The sequence below is a fragment of the Ostrea edulis genome, chromosome 5 (assembly GCF_947568905.1).
Source record: "Ostrea edulis chromosome 5, xbOstEdul1.1, whole genome shotgun sequence".
Classification (NCBI taxonomy): domain Eukaryota; kingdom Metazoa; phylum Mollusca; class Bivalvia; order Ostreida; family Ostreidae; genus Ostrea; species Ostrea edulis.
The window spans coordinates 46,259,098-46,281,329 of record NC_079168.1 but is presented as its reverse complement, the minus strand read 5'-3'; the positions used below and the strand labels follow the sequence as shown (position 1 = coordinate 46,281,329).

The 22,232-nt window shown below is 34.8% G+C and overlaps 2 protein-coding genes across 2 annotated transcripts in view; one reads left to right on the top strand and one right to left on the bottom strand.

The window, feature by feature from the left end:
• LOC125650719 (uncharacterized) overlaps positions 1-18,836 on the top strand; it is a 39,703-nt gene extending 20,867 nt beyond the window's left edge. Inside the window, exons 6-11 of the mRNA XM_048879236.2 lie at positions 170-242; positions 415-435; positions 2,999-3,148; positions 5,779-5,915; positions 6,602-6,686; positions 15,268-18,836. Coding sequence (XP_048735193.1) covers positions 170-242; positions 415-435; positions 2,999-3,148; positions 5,779-5,915; positions 6,602-6,686; positions 15,268-15,398 — 597 coding nt within the window. The 3' untranslated portion in view covers positions 15,399-18,836. The remainder of the gene's footprint in view (positions 1-169; positions 243-414; positions 436-2,998; positions 3,149-5,778; positions 5,916-6,601; positions 6,687-15,267) is intronic.
• Positions 18,837-19,631: 795 nt separating this feature from the next.
• Positions 19,632-21,296, bottom strand: LOC125651141 (F-box/LRR-repeat protein 2-like). Its single transcript, XM_056166093.1, has one exon. It carries the CDS (start codon positions 21,294-21,296, stop codon positions 19,632-19,634), a length of 1,665 nt encoding a protein of 554 aa, XP_056022068.1.
• Between the last annotated feature and the right edge of the window lie 936 nt (positions 21,297-22,232).

Here is a 22,232-nt window from a genome sequence, read left to right as displayed (position 1 = left end):
ATTGACACTTTTCTGAGTGTTTTCTAAATCCACTAACTTATGAGAGTGATATTGACACTTTTCTGAGTGTTTTCTAAATCCACTAACTTATGAATTTCAAACCTTGCATACAAACCTGAATACAAACTTAATAATATATTTGCTGTGACGTTGTCTTTTACATTGACAGACAATATGTAGAACTCGAGGAGAAAAATACACATTCTTCAAACTTCTCTTTTGTTTGAGGGAAATTTTAGAAGGTATGGTTAATATTTCGTCAATAATTGAATACTTCTTTTAAATGGTCAATCTTTTTTATCCCACCTTTTTTAAAAGATATTAGTTGTCTCTTCGCATTCTTTTAAAGTACTTGATAAAAAGATTGAAAATTTGTGTTCATCAGTATCAATGAACTGTTTTATTTCTTTTTAGCTTGGGAGGAGGATCCTGATGGTATCTATCTTGAAATTTTCATTATCTAACACAATATAGTTTCTTCCATATATTTGATAGCTTCTTTACATCTTGCAACACGACTATAGGCAGCCTATTCATTTAACGCGGGGAATATAAATAACGCAGTCGATGTAAACAGTGTATTATGTCTGTTTACGTCCCGTTGAGAATTTTTCACTCGTACTGAAACGTCACCAGTTGTAGGTGAAGTACCACAAATTTAGACCTATGCTCAGCGCTTACGGCTGTAGCAGTGAGGGTTCTTTAACGTCATAACAAAAAATACAAATGAAAGTATGACAAACCTTATCTGCTTATCAAAAATGTTTGTTGTATTTCCCAAACAATTTACTTACTTTATGATATGTACTGGTTTTTCGACATACCGCAGTCTTCAATGTTCATTTATAGAAACTCATCAGCTCGTTCATCTATTTAGTCGTATTACTGTTTTCTATATAATGCTTTCCTAAAATATGTTACGATAATAATTATACAATTCATTGTGAACAAACGAGTGTTTATATTACAAATTGCACGACAAAATCTTGTATGTTTGACAAGCAATCGAATAACTGTTGACGCGACTAATGAACCGATTACTCGGAACTTCTTGTGCGAGTCCATATAAATTAAAACGGAGACAACCAAGGATGCCGGTAGTTGAGCGGCGCCCATACGACTCACAGAATTTTCAGTGAATGTATGTAGAGAATATCTCGGATCAAGTATGGTATACGTATTTGTAGTCCCTGTGTATATTTACAATATGTTTATAAGGAGTAATTCGGTTCATCAAAAATCCGATAAGATATGTGTATTTGTAATTCTAGTGTATTTTTCCCGTATGTTCCAGAAGTAATTCGACTCATAAAAAGTACTTTACTAATTCAGTTTTATAGTAGATGATTATTCTCTTTAAAGAAGTCGAAAGGCATAGCCTTCATCGACTTCTCTTCGCAAGCATTCATGTTTTGATTCTGGAAAACGTGTAAATGCCGGAGTCGGTGACGGTTTAAGCTTCGACCGACGTTTCGACTCAGATGTGCCTGGATTTACGCAATAGACAACTTGTTTTCAAACATTTAATAACAATACACAAAACCGACATAAGGAAATCAAAACTTACTTGCTTTTAATCCATTTTCAACATGCCCCTGTCCCGGGTTTAAATCACAACTCTGTTTACGTCAGCCTGCTTTCTCTTAACTGGTCCCCTATTGTGACAGCTCCCAAGACCAGTTAACGTAAACCCGGGACATGGGACATGTTGAAAATAGATTAAAAGCAAGTAAGTGTTGATTTCCTTGTGACAGTTTTGTGCATTACTGCTAAATGTTTGAAAACAAGTTGTCTATTGCGTAAATCCAGGCACATCTGAGTCGAAACGTTGGTCGAAGCTTAAACCGTCACCGACTCCGGCATTTACACGTTTTCCAGAATCAAAATATGAATGCTTGCGAAGAGAAGTCGATGAAGGCTATGCCTCTCGACTTCTCTAAAGAGAATAAGTAAATGATGTCTACAGCATGACAAAAGTATACAGATCTCCTAGTACAAAGGTACAGTTGGGCTAAAGGTTCAGTAATACAGGGTCGACACGTTCCACATGTCGACAGGTCTACACGTGAACAGGTCGACAGGTATATAGGTCGACAGGTGTACAGGTCGACTGGTCTACACGTCGACTAGTAAACATGTCTACTGCTGTACAGATTGTATAGTATACAGGTTTTCAAGGTGTTATGTATTAAATAGAAGTATATAAACCCCTCACAAATATCAAGATGTCGACCCGGAGACCCTTAAATATTAACATGTCGACCCGTAGACCCTTACATATATTAATCTGTCGACCTGTCGACCCGTAGACTCTTAAATATATTAAGCTGTCGACTCGTAGACCTGACGACCTGTAGACCCTTGAACATATAAACCTGTAGAACTGTAGACTCCAAGTATATATAAGCACTATAGAGTTGAAACAAGTTCTGCCGTTCGAAGTGATGCTACTTGGTTATAATTCTGTGATTGACACCTAAAATTGAGAAACGTCATGGAATCGGCATAATTGAGTAATTTTCTTTTTTCTTTCATATACTTATTACTTTTAGAGCCTTGCTTCGCGGATGGGCCGAATTTTCAAGTTTGCTTCGCGGATGGGCCGAATTTTCAAGTCAAGGATTTGTGATCATTTACACATTTCTCAAAAATATTTCCCAATAGTTTGTGAGAGATGTGGTGGGTTACAATCCCTTGACTTGAGAAGATGTATATACCCGGATAGGAAAATCACAAGGAAATGTTAGCGTTTTTCAGCAAAGTATAAAAAATCGGAGGGAATGTTTCGAAAAAGCCGTACTTCATTAAAATGAGGTCAAGTTTATTTTGAAATGTAAAGTCCTTTTAGGGAGTCAAATCAATCCCAAACTACATTGTATTTTGAAGCTACATTTCTGTATTATCGATTGAATATCTTAACCTAAACTTCTCTTATTCACCCTTTACAATATCTAATTACGTTTATATGTATCGTGGGTTCTCTTGTTCATTGTTGTAGACATCAAAAAAGCAAACATACAGGACTTATCTGGCATGGATAACAAGTTATTAGTGTCACTGAAAATTTCGAATATCTACAGCTTCCTTTTCAACAACGATGGACATCTGGGAATCGGAAAAATTGAGAATGTTTATACAGATTGCAAAGGTAGACTATGTTTTTATATAAGTAAAAAATGATTAGGTTTTTTTTGTATTATGGTGAAATTAAAGTAGCAGAATCATTGTTTGCTATAACTATCGCACCCTACCATTGTTTTTATACCCTAATAATTCAAACAATATAAACATTCTGTATTTTTTATATTCTTATTTTGTAATCCAATTTATTTTTTTTTTTTAGAGATATGTAGGTCTTTATGTAAAGGATTAATCGAAAGGAAAGTTATTATTTTTTGAAAGATGTAGTCTCATAACTGCAACAGTGTGTGCATACAAATTGAATAACTCGCGTTAGCGCGTTATGAAAATTTGTTTGCAGTTATGAGACAATAATAATTCATTGCTTATATTCACATTTTTTGAAACCTTTTTTAATGTGTGCATTTTTCATTTATATCTTAAATCTCCTGTCTAATTCTATGGGTAAGTAACGTCAAAGAAAAGTGTGCGCAATGCTGAAAATTTTCAATAGTCCAATTCTTGAATTGTTTTTTAATCAAATATCATAATCATCAACTCATTAACAAAGTTTACAATTTGAACTGGGTTTAAACAGTTTATATCTTTTCAAATCTATCTAATTGTAAACAGCGTAGGTACTATACCTATACACTATAGGTGTTAGTCGGCCATGTTGTGAACTTGTGTTGTCTGAGACGGGAATGGACAACAAAGCCCTTTTTATTCTGCACACGTGCGGCTGAGCACAGGAACTGGTAATTTTGTCTGTAATAGTAGTATTAGGGTTCTATACCATACCACCCCTTAATAAAGGATAATAATAAGACCCCTACTGTTAGTATTACAAAATCACCGCTTCCTGTGGACTGAGATGCTAGATGCAGACGATATGCTCGATAGTGTTCATACGCCTAACAGATTTATAGTGATTCGGTCTTTGCATTTGTAAGCAAATATTTACATTTTCAACTGTTTTCTTTTATGTAAAACTATTACGAGCAATACATATCTATCAGTGTATAAATACCTAAACGGGGTCAACAGCTGTGCGTATGAACGGCTGTGCGTATGAACATTTGTTAAAAGTAGGTTACAGGTACTACTTTTACTAAGGCAATACACATCTAGCCATCGCTCTCGCTTACCACAGAAATCTATCAATATATGAAATCGACATCGCAAAAAGTATTTATGATTTTATTTGTATTCCAAGTAGTGAACTTTCATCAATAATAAAAACATTTCTGTAAAACAATGTCTTACTAATGTATGTCTAAAATTTCGTCTGCTACATATCCTGGTCATCCTTATGTAAACAATGGCTGAATTTGGCAACTTTGATACTGGTGATGCGGAATTCTACCTACAGCTAGACACTGACATTAGACTTTAGCAAAAAGGTCATTCACAGGATTTGTGAGTCGTCGAAATGCATTAAGTCCTACACATCGCACTGCTTGCGTGCCACAGCAGCCATGAGTGATGTCGGTTTCCAAGCACGCTAAATCATGTTTATGTCGGGGCACCGAAGCGATTTATCCAGTCAACAGAAGTGTTCAGTGAGATCGTCAAAACCGCCCCCTCTTACATGTACGTGCACTTCCACATCATCTGCGATGTCAAGGAGATTCATCTGCGTCCTCTGTCCTGTCTATAAACGATTTGCCTACATCTGACGACTGTCGCCCTGTTCTTCATGTTCCTCCACCTCAGTCTTCTGTTAACTCCGTAATGTCCATAGAATATTTTTCAAAGTCGGTCTTCAACAATTGCGCCTTCTACTTTTCAAAGGCGCATCAAAACTGTAACATTGCGCACCCCCTTTCGCAGTACGTTTTTATCAGTTTTCCCAAAATTGCCAATTTAGACATAAGGAAGAGTTTTCAATATAATCCTGAGTTAATGTATGTGTCTTTGTTGATATACTTGCTTTTCAGCGTTTTGATAATTAAAACAGTACTTCATTTGATGGAACTTTGTTTTGTGTTTTCGTCATTTTGAACGAAGCATTATGTAGGTCAACAATGTGAAATGCATGGAAACGTGTTGTTAACACAATTCAGCAATGGTTATCGATCAAAAATATGAATATAAGTAATAAGGTATCATTTTAAAATATCTATCGGGGATATAAATACAGGTTGGTACGTAATCAGAAAAGCACAAGAAAACCGGATCACACTCTGTGTAATCCACAGTATAAAAAAACACCGAAACATTGATGGGTATATAAACGTATATATATTATCACTACTGCAGTAACTCGAGCCGAAGAGTCGGATCACGTCGAGTTGACAGGCGCTGATCATCAGATCGCACGAGACGCGAAGTGTTTGATCTGGTGATCCGCGCCTGTCAACTCAACGTGATCCAATTCGAATTCTATTGACAGAAAAAAGTCTAATGCTTTAATTAAAACAAATAACGGGGATGGGTGGGTAAATTTTACACACCATAAAAATAAAAACTGACCAATTGCGTCAAAATTCTACAAGTGGACACTTATTCTAGCAGTATTTCTACAGAAACATTTTCATACGTAGAGACTCCCCCAGTCATTTTTTCTATTGGGTCCTTTATTCGTTCGATACGCCAACTCAACAACGCTAGATTTGAAATGAAATGTAGTTTATATCCCTTGCTAATATTTTGCAGGTCATTTTATTGTTAGGCAGTCGGTAAACGTCAATGCTGTAGACTTCAATTTTACCAACGTCTACTCGTTTCAGTCGGAGACGGACCGCTCGAAGTTTCTCGGATTGACACCTGATGGAAAAACTATCGACTTAGTGGTCAGTTCATCATGTTTATTGTATCGTTTTGTAAAGTAAGGTTTTAGTTTTCGCATTCATTTTACCAATGCAGAATTAAACGATTGAAGAAGTGCTGTGTGCCACTGCTTTTTTAATTAAAATCCGAAAATACTTTGCATATTGTCGTGCGATTTTGTGGAGAAGTGAAGCACACAGCTAAGGACACTGATTTTTATAAAATGTAAAATTCACCAACCGTTAAGGAAACTTCTCCGTTGTTTCATGCAAATGCCGGGAACCTATTGTTTCAACAGGTCACAGTTGTCTTGGATGCTTGTTACCAAAACTGAAAAAAAGAGAACAAGGTGCACTCAAGCGCCTTTCTATAATCATAGGCGCTTGAAGCGCCCGCTCTCGACATCGCAAAATGTTTGGAGCATAGACCGGGCCTATGAATATAATTGAAATAAGACTACATTAGAATTAATGTACAATATGTTCCAAAATGTGCTGTAATATGTATCATTTACAATAAAGAAATTGAAGATTGAATAGTTATTACATGAAAATACTCACAGCAACTACACATCACCCCAAAGGAGGGGGTCCACGAACTGTAAGCAATTTCAAATTTCTTAAAATTCAGTGGAAACAATATCATACAAAGTTCCACACACAAAAAAATGCTGTAAAAATTGCTTTAAAAACACCTTGCATACTTTCAGCCAGGAAAACCAGATGACGAGCATGTCTTATTCAGAAATTACCAAAACCGTTCAGAAGCGTTCCTCCGACCTTGCAAAGACCCAAGTAAGTATCCAACACTTAGGCGTAGCTTGGGTTCGAATATTACCGAGGCAGGGGGTCTGGGGGGCGCAGCCCCCCAGAAGCTATCGACATTTTAACAACGTAAAAGGTGTTTTTTTTTTTTACCGAGGCAGCTGCCTCGGTTGCCTCAATGGAAGCTACGCCACTGCAACATTTTAAAAGAAACATCGTTTGTCAAAGTGCGAATTCTTCAAATTTTCCCCACCATGTGAGTTATACCTCTCTGGTCTCCTTAGTTAGAAAGGAAGCTTTCGATAATTCTCCTAGCACTATTTATAGACTAGATTGATATAAAAGATAGCGCTCGACTCTCACATCTTTAATGACGTTTCACTATTGAAGTGGTGTGTGTTATTAGCAGACTGTCATATACATGTAAAGCGCTTTAGGGGAAGGCAACCCCAAATTGTTTTTACATGATAAATGATAGGATTAATTATATGATAAACATTTGCCATACTATTCTGTTGATATACGGCCTAGATAAGCTTCAGTACTAATTTGAAAACGTAAAAAATTGAAATTCCCGCCATCTATAAAGGCTGCCGTGATGTGGAACCCTTTTGTATTCAAGACCACAAAAATCAATAATTTTGACGTTCCGGATTTGATGAGAGTCTAATATCATCAAAGATGTGCATGTGGTAAATTTTACGAATAAATAAGTTGATGCTTTCCTGTCAAGCAGTTCATTAAACTAATGTGAAGGGGAGATGTGAAAACATTTTTTTTCCTCGAAATTCCTGACCTAACCAAGTCATATGAAAAGAAAAGACTATGTAAACTGTGGAACTATCATTTGCGTAATGACAAGTTGAGGGTCGAGACATTTGTATAAAGAAATGTGTACCGTCTGCCTGGTCTACGATTCCACTGAACGTCTTCTTTTCTTGATTTCTTCTTGCGAAAGAACGGGCTCAATCTATACGGCTTCAAGCTTACCTGTTCGTGACTTATCATGTTTACAGTGCTGCTGATGAAATAAACCGGAACCGACGGTGTGATGTCATAAATTAAACTCCAATGGCCGCTCTCTTAGCGGTTTGTAAAGACTATATGATAGATTAAAATTGAATTAATCGTTAAGCAAGGAATTTTATTGTTAAAGACTGCCATTTATGATATCAGTAACTAATACTTTATTCATAAAAGCAACAGTGTGGTTAGGGTCGCCTTTCCCTTTAATTAGATAAAGCGCTATATAAATGTATAATGATAATAATGAAATAATTACCCCCCCCTCCCCTCCCCACCCAATGCATGCATATTGTTCGTTATCTTCACATTTCATATTCAAGATGTTCTACTGTAGCATGGTATTTCTCTATACGAAATCCCCTGCTTCTTTGAGTGTTTTTGACGGTGAACGGAATCTCTTTTGGGTGTAAACAAGGACCTCATGACATCACTAAATATGTAGGTACCTGGTAGGACTCCTATGCATAAGTCAGCGCTTTACGTTTTTCTACCAATTGTTAGAATTCAATATCCAATTTACTTGCATAGCGAGTTTAGAAACTACAGAATAACATCATGACGGATTTAACGTATTAGTATTCGATCCATAAACACATTTTAGAATTTTCACAAAAAGCACAATCTGTTGTACTTTATCGTTTTAAACAACAAAGTGCCAAATTTTTATTGTGAATAACATGGTAGACATAGTATGTAATGCCTAACTCTATTCATAGCGATTAAAAAATTTTGTAGGAGTCACAATGCATCTCCGTATGTAGTAATTGATTGATTGATTGAATATTGTTTAACGTCCCTCTCTAGAATATTTCACTCATATGGAGACGTCACCATTGCCGGTGAAGGGCTGCAAAATTTAACCCTATGTGCTCGGCCACACCTGCTGTGACACGGGGCCTCGGTTTTTGCGGTCTCATCCGAAGGACCGTCCCATTTAGTCGCCTCTTACGAAAAGCAAGGGGGGTACTGAGGACCTGCTCTAACCCGGATCCCCACGGGAATCGGTTGTAGTGATATAGAATAAAAAAGAATGCCTTTGTATGATGACTTATACTTTCTTTTGTTAGAACAAGCTTATCTTAGAAATTGTATTTCAATTTACTATATGTAAACTATGGACTGTTGTAATTTACATGGCGGATAATTGTTATTTGTGTTATCACTTTTGAACATTCTTTTCGTGAATTACTTTCATTTATGAGATCGGTAAAGTTGGCTACTAGTAACCAGCTACTTAAAAAGAGAAAAGTTGGCTACTAGTAGCCAGCTACTTGAACTAGGAAAAGTTAGCTACTAGTAGCCAGTTACTAGTAGCCAGCTACTTGAGGTAAGAAAAATTAGCTACTCGTAGCCAGCTACTACAAAATATAAAAGTTATAATTACTGATAGCTCGCTACCAGATAAAGGTTAATGAGTTTGAAAATTATTATCTATCAGATTTATTTCTAAAGAGGACGAGGAGTCGTATGATATTTCACTTTATATCATATATTTAACTTATTTACAACGATACGTATGGCGAATATAATTGATATTGGGTATCGTGATATGTCATCAATTTTCAGATATCACACTTAAGGAAGTCAGCTACATATACCTTTTGATGGCAGGTAACCTAAAATTTCAAGTTTTTCATAAACATCTTAAGGCACTTTGAGTTTGTATTAGATATCTGACTAATTTACAATTATCAAAGTGAAGAAGAGTGATATTAGGTATCTTGACATGCCATAATTGTCCAGATATCACGCTTAAGAAAGTCAGCTACTTATACCTTTTGATTCCTGGTATCCTGAAATTTCAAGTTTTTCATAAATATTTTAAAGAACTCTGTGTTTATATTAGATATCTAACTAGTTTACAACTATCCATGTGAAGTGGAATGGTATTAGGTATCTTGATATGCCATAATATTCCAGATATCACGCTTAAGGAAGTCAGCTACTTATGCCTTTTGATTCCTGGTATCCTGAAAATTTCAAGTTTTTCATAAATATCTTAAAGAACTCTGTGTTTGTATTAGATATCTGACTAGTTTACATCTATTCATGTGAAGTGAGTGGTACTAGGTATCTTGATATGCCATTAATTTTGAGATATCACGCTTAAGGAAGTCAGCTACTAAAACCTTTTGATTGCAGGTAACCTGAAAATTAAAGTTTTTAGAAAATATTTTAAGGAACCCCGTCTTTGTTTTAAATATCTGATTAATTTACCAATGCACATATGACAAAATCTTATAGTAGGTATCATGATATGCCATCGATTTTTAGATATCACGCTTAAGGAAGTCAGCTACTTATACCTTTTGATTCCTGGTAACCTGAAATTTCAAGTTTTTAGAAAATATTTTAAGGAGCTCCGTGTTTGTTTTAGATATCTGATTAATTTACCAATTTGTCATATGGGAGATGGTAAATGAATGATATATTTATTACAAACGCAGAGTTCCTTAAGATATGTACGGAAAACTTAGATTACTAGGAATGAAAAGGTATAAGTAGCTGACTTTGTTAAGGGCGATATCTGACGATTGATGGCATATCAAGATGCCTAATAGCACATCTTTTCATATGTGGATTGAGAAATTAATCATATATCTAAAACAAACACGGAGTTCCTTAAAATATTTGATAAAACATGAAATTTCAGTTTACCTGCAATCAAAAGGTATAAGTAGCTAACTTCCCTAATCATGATATCTTAAAATTAATGGCATATCAAGACCCTAGTACCACTCCACTTCACATGGATTGTTGTAAACTAGTCAGATATGTAATACAAATACAGAGTTCTTTACGATATTTATGAAAAACTTGAAATTTCAGGATAGCAGGAATCAAAAGATATATGTAGCTGACTTCCTTAAGCGTGATATATGGAAATTTATGGCATGACAAGATACCTAATATCACTCTTCTTCACTTTGATAATTGTAAATTAGTCAGATATCTAATACAAACAAGAAGTTCTTTAAGATATTTGCGAAACATTTGAAATTTCAGGTTACCTGGAATCAAAAGGTATAAGTAGCTGACTTCCTTGAGGGTGATATCTGAAAATTGTTGGCATATAAAGATACCTAATATCATACTTCTTCACTTAGATAGTTGTAAATTAGTCCGATATCTAATACAAATACAGAGTTCTTTAAGATATTTATGAAAAACTTGAAATTTCATGTTACCTGCAATCAAAATGTATAAGTAGCTGACTTTGATAAGGGCGATATCTGAAAATTTATGGCATATCAAGATACCTAATACCATTCCATTTCACATGGATAGTTGAAAAATAGTCAGATATCTAATACAAACAAGGAGTCCTTTAAGATATTTATGAAAAATTTGAAACTTCAGGTTACCTGGAATCAAAGGTATAAGTAGCTGACTTCGTTAAGTATGATATCCGAAAATTGTTGGCATGTCAAGATACCTAATATCATACTTCTTCACTTAGATAGTTGTAAATTAGTCCGATATCTAATACAAATACAGAGTTCTTTAAGATATTTATGAAAAACTTGAAATTTCATGTTACCTGCAATCAAAATGTATAAGTAGCTGACTTTGATAAGGGCGATATCTGAAAATTGATGGCATATCAAGATACCTAATACCATTCCATTTCACATGGATAGTTGAAAAATAGTCAGATATCTAATACAAACAAGGAGTCCTTTAAGATATTTATGAAAAATTTGAAACTTCAGGTTACCTGGAATCAAAGGTATAAGTAGCTGACTTCGTTAAGTATGATATCCGAAAATTGTTGGCATGTCAAGATACCTAATATCATACTTCTTCACTTAGATAGTTGTAAATTAGTCCGATATCTAATACAAATACAGAGTTCTTTAAGATATTTATGAAAAACTTGAAATTTCATGTTACCTGCAATCAAAATGTATAAGTAGCTGACTTTGATAAGGGCGATATCTGAAAATTGATGGCATATCAAGATACCTAATACCATTCCATTTCACATGGATAGTTGAAAATTAGTCAGATATCTAATACAAACAAGGAGTCCTTTAAGATATTTATGAAAAATTTGAAACTTCAGGTTATCTGGAATCAAAGGTATAAGTAGCTGACTTCGTTAAGTATGATATCCGAATATTGTTGGCATATAAAGATACCTAATATCATACTTCTTCACGTAGATAGTTGTAAATTAGTCCGATATCTAATACAAATACAGAGTTCTTTAAGATATTTATGAAAAACTTGAAATTTCATGTTACCTGCAATCAAAATGTATAAGTAGCTGACTTCCTTAAGGGTGATATCTGAAACTTGATGGCATATCAAGATACCTAATACCATCCCACTTCACATGGATAGTTGAAAATTAGTCAGATATCTAATACAAACAAGGAGTTCTTTAAGATATTTATGACAAATTTGAAATTTCAGTTTACCTGGAATCAAAAGGTATAAGTAGCTGACTTCCTTAAGGGTGATATCTGAAAATTGATGGCATATCAAGATACTTAATATCATACTTCTTCACGTAGATAATTGTAAATTAGTCAGATATCTAATACAAATACAGAGTTCTTTAAGATATTTATGAAAAACTTGAAATTCCATGTTACCTGCAATCAAAATGTATAAGTAGCTGACTTCCTTAAGGGTGATATCTGAAAATTGATGGCATATCAAGATACCTAATACCATCCCACTTCACATGGATAGTTGAAAATTAGTCAGATATCTAATACAAACAAAGAGTTCTTTAAGATATTTATGAAAAATTTGAAATTTCACGTTACCTGGAATCAAAAGGTATAAGTAGCTGACTTTTTTAAGGGTGATATTTGAAAATTTATGGCATATCAAGATACCTAGTACCACTTCACTTCACATGGATAGTTGTAAACTAGTCAGATATCTAATACAAAGACAGAGTTCTTTAAGATATTGATGAAAAACTTGAAATTTCAGGTTGCCTGGAATCAAAAGGTATAAGTAGCTGACTTCATTAAGCGTGATATCTGGAAATTTATGGCATATCGAGATACCTAATATCACTCTTCTTCACTTTGATAATTGTAAATTACTCAGATATCTAATACAAACTCAGAGATCCTTAAAATATTGGTAGAAAACTTGAAATTTCATGTTACTTGCAATCAAAAAGTATAAGTAACTGACTTCCTTAAGGGTGATATCTGAAAATTTATGGCATATCAAGATACCTAATACCATTCCACTTCACATGGATAGTTGTAAATTAGTCAGATATCTAATACAAACAAGGAGTTCTTTAAGATATTTATGAAAAACTTGAAATTTCAGGTTACCTGCAATCAAAAGGTATAAGTAGCTGACTTCGTTAAGTATGATATCCGAAAATTCTTGGCATATCAAGATACCTAATATGATATTTCTTCACGTAGATAGTTGTAAATTAGTCCGATATCTAATACAAATACAGAGTTCTTTAAGATTTTTTTGAAAAACTTGAAATTTCAGGATACCAGGAATCAATAGGTACAAGTAGCTGACTTCCTTAAGCGTGATATCTGGAAATTTATGGCATGTCAAGATACCTAATATCACTCTTCTTCACTTTGATAATTGTATATGAGTCAGATATCTAATACAAACTCAGAGTGCCTTAAGATATTTGCGAAAAACTTGAAATTTCAGTTTACCTGCCATCAAAAGGCGTGATATCTGAAAATTGATGACATATCACGATACCCCCAATATCACTACTCGCCATACGTATCGTTGTAAGTTAATTAAATATATGATATAAAGACGGAGTTCCTTAAGGTATTCATACTGATCTTGAAATTTCATTGTACCGATAATCAAAATGTATAAGTAACTGATTTCCTAAAGAGCGATATCTGAAAATTCGTGGCGTACCAAAACACCATCTATCACTTCTTGTCATATGTATAGTCGTAAATTCGTCAGATATCTATATAAACATAAAGTTTCTTACGGTATTCACACTTATATTGAAATTTCAGGGTAACTCGAATCAAATTGTAAAAGTAGTCGATATCTCAAAATGGATGGTATATCAAATGATTGAAGGTCTGAATTCAATCCGTATCACTTTTAAAGTAAACACTCAGTTGAAAAAGTGTATTCGTATTTTGCATCGCAACGTTATGTAATTGGGGATAATTGAGCATGGAATTTCATACGACTCCTCGTCCTCTTTAGAAATAAATCTGATAGATAATAATTTTCAAACTCATTAACCTTTATCTGGTAGCGAGCTATCAGTAATTATAATTTTTATATTTTGTAGTAGCTGGCTACGAGTAGCTAACTTTTCTTACTTTTAGTAGCTGGCTACTAGTAACTGGCTACTAGTATCTAACTTTTCCTAGTTCAAGTAGCTGGCTACTAGTAGCCAACTTTTCTCTTTTTAAGTAGCCAGTTACTAGTAGCTGGTTACTAGTAGCCAACTTTACCGATCTTCATTTATGTCGCGGTAGTATTCATTTGTGATCGGGAGATCGTGAGTTCAACCTTCGTTCGTGCTATGACCGTGCCAAACCTAAGACGTGAAAATAGACAGTGATTTATCCTTCGCTAAACCTCGGTATTTAGAAGTGAAAGTCGCGGGTCCTTCAGGTATGACCTTAAAAACAAAGGTTATGGCCCCGAGCGCTAAGCATATGTCTAACTTTGTGATACTTCACCTACAACTGGTGACGTCTCAATATGAGTGAAAAATTCTCAAAGAGACGTAAATTAAAACAAATGTTTCATAAAATTTCGATCACATTACATTCAATTCAATTCTTGAAATTTGGGGGAAGGGGGTTATTGTGGGTTGGATACTATAATACTAAACATGTGTTATATGGAATCCGCCAAGCAGTTCACGAAAGAATAACACATATGGATAGATAAGTTGTTTTTTTTTAATTAAAGTTTCATATTTATTTTATCTAGTTAAAAAATACAGTTTTAGTAGAAAGTAATACGGAAAAAAAAAATTAAAACCCCTGCTAGACAAGAACCGTTAACCTACTGAGATAATCAGCTAGGCGATTATATAAAGGAATATACATCCATATGTATTGTTGATAGCTATATTTTCGTTAAAGTTTAAGGTAGCTCACTACACTAAAGCTTATACTCTTTATGACACTACGTCACAAGATGGCGATTTAAATGTTTTGTGAAATTATTTGTATCGATCGAACCGCAGATCTCGAGTTCAAATCCGAGTCTTTTGTTTATATGTGTTGAAATATTTTTTTTTAAAATCATGTTTTTATCTAAATTTGCATATTTGCTGCCATTTTTGGTCTCTATACTTATTATATATCATCATATCTTTTATGCTTAAATTAATTAGTACTGATTTGAGAAACTATTTCAGGGTGTAGTGAGCCACCTTAAAAAGGAAGCCCTTTGTAATGATGCTGTATTATTTCTCCTTAACCTGTTTACGAAGCTTTATTTACTGTTAATGAACATGCTCCCCTACTCTCGGTTTGTTCAGCACTACACTACAGTGACGACCATCTTATTTCTACCGGCGGTGAACAGATTTTAATAAAAGTTTGTTTTACAGTAAAGCTAAGAATCGTTTCTCTTTCAGGCATGGCAGTTTTCTTCAATGAAGGGGTTTTGAAGCTTTGTTCTTTCCAAAACCCGACTACAAGATCAAGAGAACTTGAAGGAAAGGGGCTTCGTAAAAATTGCGTATCCCAAGGCCATGCGAAGTTTTAAAAGAAGTGTGTAATTCACGAAGTTATCTGCTTTACAAATATTTTCCAAATTTACATGAACATGCCATCCCAGTTGCTATCGGTTCTTTAACCCTAACATTATCAACTCAACAAAATGTGTTGGATGACTCCCGATTCCCAAGAAACAAGAAGATTTTTTTTTTTTTTTAAATTAACAATCAATTTGCTCCAGCAACCCGACAAATCAGTAACAAACCTAAATAGATGCTATCATAAGACAGTAATTCCCACACCCAAGTGTTTGCCTTTGTGTAACTAGTAAAGAAGCCACAATAGTTACCAAATAACATACGCCACACCATATCTATTCTTCCTGTGTATGTTAAGATGCATCGAATATTCTGATGGGCAAGTGCCCCGTGGTCATCCCAAATTCCTATCATTTTTTTGATTGGTTAAATGTACATTTCATGTATTTAAAATGGTTGAGATTCCAACCCTTGAAGCAAATAAATTCTTGTTGTTGCATATGACACATTGCTCTGAGTACCAGGTTTTCGTTCGTCGTTCTTCCATCCAATTTTCCTTCAAGGTGAAAAAGGTTTTTCTATAGAAAATAAAAAATGAAAATTCTGAAACCCTATTGCACATCTTTAAGACACCATCAGTTATCTTCCAAAAGATGATTTGGCTACTGCGCAAAATGTATGAGTTCTGGGAACCTGTGATTTGGGGGGGGGGGGGTCGAAAATGATCCGTCGTTTTTTACTCCCATTTGGTCCCAGGATAAAAACTGATTGTACATCCTCAGGACACCAGCAATCATCTTCCAAAAGATTATTTGGCATCTTCGTAAATTGTAAGAGGAGTTCTGGGAATGAGGGTTTTTTTGTTGGGTTTTTTTCTCGTAAAAGCGTCTTTTTTGGGCCCTCGGGCGAAAATGAAAATTCCGAAACCGTATTGCACATCTATAGGCACCACCAATCACCTTCCTAAATATGATTTGCCTTTCGTAATATGTATGAGGAGTAAATAATTGTTTTTACAAAGAATATCAAAGGATTCGAGAACAATTGTTTCTGGATGCAAAAAATATGTTAATTATCTACAAAGAAAGCTAAAAACGAACCAATCGTAGGGTCACACTCGGAACTATTATGTTTATCTGTACAGTTTTCTGTTCTTTTTCTTTTTTTAAAAATCGAATGAAGAATTTTTTGTAATTTGTAGCAATTTACCGAAAAAGAGTGTAAGTTTATGTTTTGTGCACAAAACACCTCTGGTGTGTCCAGGGGTCCGTGTTTGCCCAACTATTTATTTTGTATGCTTATAGGAGTTATGAGATTGATCACTGTTCGTTATCTTCACCTTTCATTCAATGATTTAAAAGAAAACAGGAAAAATCTGTATTTTACTGAAAATCGCACAGTATATAGAATAATAAAAAGAATCATTAAAAATCTCTATTCAAAATAGCAAGACGGTGATTATCCTGAAAATTGACCTGAATACCCCCATGCAACAATGACGTATTTTAATTTACCACAATTATTGAATGAGCTGTTCCTAGCAAAAGAGACCCTTATCTTATCCAACAATGTTTTTTTCAAAAACCGTCATAATTAAAAAACGTGACGTCATTTTTTGCATATTTGTAAAGAAAAAGGTCACAGTTACCAATCACGAGTGGGTTGTCATCTTTAATACGCAATTTCCGAGTTACCCAATAGTTTTTCCCTTTTGTGGAACTCTTACGCAAAGTGAAACACAAAACATACTATCGTCCACACGCGGTGTGTACAAATGCTTATCGCTGCCTTCATATATTGCCTAAAGGCCGATTATCAGACATCATTCAACCACCCGAACTGCAGGGGCACACAATATTAGTAAGTTTAGTTGTAGTTAATAATAAAACAGCTCAAACAAAAATCGATAATCACAATTTTTCTTTGATTAGAATATCATTCGTGCAGAAGAGAATATAAAAATATATTCATATCTAATCTAATGACCTAATTCAATCAAATATTATTCTTAATATATGGTCAGTTTAATGTATACCAACAGCTGATATAAACAAATTTTACACTTTCATTACTTTTATCCGTATTTACATAGCTAGTCTTTAGTATATGTATACATCTTGTACCCACCCAAGCGTTCAACAGAACACTAAACGCACCTCTATCACAGAAGAGCTGATATCTCGGAAGTTGCGTATTGACCGTAATATTTTAACGACAATCAATATTGCTCTAATACTTTGAGGGATTGTTCTCTAGAGTTCACACTTTAGCACTAAAATACATAAGGGCCTTTTTTTTTGCTAGGAACGGCTCAAATAATTCAACATTCGCATAATAGTAAATATTTTTTTTTTGCACGTTTGAACCTCCCCCTTTTCGTTGTTGAAATGATACATTGACATTCATTCGCAAGCCTTGAATTAATCAAGTTTATCACAATCAGTTTATGTCAAATATTACATAGACATATGTGCATGAATTTCTGTCACAGTATACATGTAAGTGTCAAGGTTAATTTCCATCGTCACAACTGCATTGTGTAGGGGACCACAAAGACTATATTTTAAAAATCTACATAAACTGAGATCAAGGAGATATGTAACTTTGCGAGATCTGCGCCATTTTTTATGAGGGACTTTTGGGATGTCCTAGACAATGTGCAGCTTCAGCTCGGACTTTTTTGCGCTATTGTCATTAGATCTCGCAGTGCGATCAAGTGCTTCGCGCTGGCTCGCTGCGCTTGCTATGAAGAAAAATGCCAGTTCCCCTCAACAAAATTCCAGCAGTTTTCTATTTACAGGATTTATCTCCAACTCATCTTTTCAAAATTGCACTTTTCAGTTAACAGGTAACCCATTTGCTCAACTGTACACAGTTAGTGGAAACCGCCATTGCCGTCTTTGTTAATGTTGTTGTGTATTTAAAAATTACTACGCCCATATTGAAATGACGTAAAACGTAGTCCAAGAATAAATCTTTAATTCAATTTGAATCATACCATTTTTTATCATTCAAACTAAGTGTTGTAATCCACTTAAATGATGAGGAATTAATCTAATTTTTTCCCTTTGGATGGAGGTCACCAAGAAAAAAAGGGAGACGGAAAATTCTGCATTATGCGATACGCGCAATTATGCAGGTGTCCGTTATTTTTTTTTTTCTTTTCGTGGTAATGCCTCCATCCAACGATTTTTTTTAAAAGATTCATTCCTTAAAACTTAAAATAAGAAAGTTATGACTCGTACAAAGCAAAAATATAGGCGATAAATCAATAATTTTAATCAATAGGAAAAACATTGGCATATTGCTGGTATCTATTGTGAGAATATCATTTACATATTTTATGAATGTATATTTATTGTTGCCATATGCATGTATTTCATAACTTTTTAATATCTACTAGATTGTTATATGTCGTGATGTATTGTAAATAAATTCTTGGGACTATATGTTTAACTTTATTCTGATAGACTCAATGATGTCAGGAATACAATACTTTTAATGTCTGCAAAGGTCTGCATATTTTAATCTAACAAAGGAAAGAAAACCTTTAAAACTTATATTCGAAACCAAAGTTCATCGCATTCATTCTTAGTAAATAAAAGTGATCTACTTCCTTCGATAAAATACCACAAGTTAACCAAATTCAGCGTATTAACAAATTTTATAAAAAAATTGTTTAATTAATCAAGCACTTTAAACACAACACTTCTTTAAGTTCAAGTACATTTATTTCTCTCAGACCATTAATAGTGGTATACAATCCAAAAATTTATATATATACTCATATGTGTTACAGATTAAATTAGAGATACAATATTGATTTGGAATGTACAAGAAGACATGTGAAAGACGAAGACATATATAATAGGGGATGCTTACTCCCTCTAGGCACCTGAACCCACCTCTGGTGTGTCCAGGGGTCCGTGTTTGCCCAACTATCTATTTTGTATTGCTTGTAGGAGTTATGAGATTGATCACTGTTCGTTATCTTCACCCTACTACCCAACAACATTTTCCTTATTTTTGACAAAGCTGTACATTCGAGTATATAATTATATTCATGTGTTATTTGCAACCTAGGTATCTCATAATGTGCATCATCTTTTGCTACGAGGGATACCATACTACCAACCAGACTCAACTGGTAGATAGCGTCATATAAGCCATTTAAGCTAGATATTTGATAACCCACGTGTTTAAAATGTTTTCTATACATCCAAGCCATGGGATTCTAGAAATTACTAGGACCTGGTAATTATTACCCTGTAACCACACTCTTCAACAACCGGGCCATCTTCATCACTAGATATGATTTCTTGAATTGTTACTTTGTTGAAAACCACGGCTGTTGTTTCATCATTAAGCAATGTTAGGGTACGTAATTTTCTGCAATAGCGCACAGTATCTTGAATACCTTGTAGTGACATATTGGGGGATGTGTTGATTGTCAAAACACTAAAGTTTCTTTTGTTCAAAGCTACCAAAGACCGGTCTGTTAGATGCAAAATGCCTTCTAATGAAAGCGTGTGCAGAACTGTAAGATTCTTTGCGATGGCAACTACACTTTCATCTGTCAACTTCATACAGAATGAGAGGTCAAGAATTTTAATATCTGGACAAAATTTGGATACTTCAATGACATCTGCATCGGTTACTCTGTGACAATTAGACAATGTTAGATTTCTTATCCAGGAATGTTCTGATGAATATCTGTAAGCTGGGATTTTCGGTGGTTGGGGTGTATCTGTATCCATCATGGCGCCAACAGTTTCTATTGCTTGGGCTTTAGAGTGGTTTGAAGAACAGTGATCTGTGTTTTGTCTTGAATCTCTCTCTGGCCTATGATCTACGATACCAAACATTTCTTTGATCTTATCATAGGCTTCATATACCTTTTTACAAATCAGCTGGTTCTCTTGGTCTGGAGAGAATTGAAGCAATGCCATACATCTGCAAGAAGCATCAATCCCATGTTCATTTTCTGCTATGGAAGCAAATGCCGAAAAGGGATGCTCAGGAAACTTCTGGTCATCACACAACTTCAAATTTGACATAAAATAACAGGTATGCGTCTGCAAACGTTGTAACCAGAGGCAATTCATCACCAGGCAACTAAATCCAAATCCTGTAACATGCATGCAAAGAGTGAGATTCACATCTGAGAGTTTGTGGCAATGACGGGAGAGCTCCATTATGCCTAAATCTGTAACTTCAAAGCAGCCTTCCAAATCAATGGTCTTTAATTCACTACAGCCGTGCGCAATAGTTGTAATTCCTTCGTCGGATACATCTGAAGACTTTGAATAATTCAGTTTCAGAACTTGAAGATTTCTGCAGCTGGACAGGTACATCAAACTCTTGTTGTTTATGGGAGTTACATCTTGCAAAAAACCAAATCCAGTCTTTCGATCTTCCTCGTGTTTGGGATCAGCAATTGCAAAGTACTCTAGTAAAGGACTCTGCCAACCAATGTATTCATACGCATTTTCGTCTAATTCCAGACACTGTATCAAAGACAGCCTCTTTAGACTCCATTTAGTTGCAGACGTTAGGTTCTTTATTCCAGTTGTGTCTATAGACAATTTTTCCAAAACTATCTCTTCCATACCAGTAACTTCTTTGCGCTTTTTAAAGTTTTTCAAATCGTTTTCTCCAGTAAGTTTTAGAAATTTTAGTCCTGGACACTTTTCGATGAATGCGTCAATAGTCTGATAACTTAGTCCACGTGAACTGATGTCTAAGTAAATAAGCTCAGGGTGAGCATTGGCAATATTTCCCAGCTCTGTATTCCAAGTCCTGTCATACTGCAATCTCTCAGTGTCATCATACAATTCACTGTATCTATTTTCTTCTGCGATTTCCAGTTTTTTAAGGGTATGCAGATTCTTAATGGACGGAACAACCATGTCGTATCGTATCTGATCGTTGTGGTTAAATGAAACCTCCGTTACGTGGGAATATTTATCCAGGAGTTTCGTGAACTGTTCCAGCGTTAGATCAGAGTACAGACATTGAATCCTTTCAAGATTTGGACATTTGGTTTCATCTCTAAGGAATAGCAGTGAATCGGCTATTCCAAACTTTTTTTGATACAATTTTTCCAGACCTGTCGCTAAACCTTCACCATAAAAAAAATCCCATGCTGTTACCAATACTTGATATGCACAATGTTTTAATGTAGTTCGTAATCATGCGAAATTGTGCCAGGTATGTTTCTTGACTTTCAGCATCTTCCATCCATTTCAACACACCTGAAGTTTTCCAAAGACATTTCTCACTTGAAAGCACCCACCAACGGACACACACGGGCTGAATGGATTTCATGAGGTCATAGAACGAGAGGTAGGAAAATATCATCAGTAATAGCTCATCAGGCAGATCTTCAAATCCACGGGACATTTTTATCCTAAAAGAGGAAAGAAATGATTGACAAACTGCAGAGTAATTTGATCTATACATGCATATCTCTATGTCACAATTGATTGATGCTTTCACACAACATCAAATACACCACTCTTGGTTTCTTAATGTTGCATTTGCTACAAGTAACAGTGCCTGTATATCGTTGTGCGTCGTCCATCGTTAACTTTTGATTACCATACTTTTCATTTTAACAGAAACTGCATGGCCAATTTTAACCAAAATAATTATGGAGCATCTTTTGGGTAGGAAAACAAAATTTGTGAATTTCAAACTCTCTGTCTATTTGAGGATCTATGAGTATGGCTGAAACCTCTAGAAACAGTGCAATCTTTAAGAATCTTCTTTATTCCCGGGAATCTGGGATAAAAACTGGTTGCGTAGTTATCCGCTATGAAAATGATGAATTACATGACCCCTGG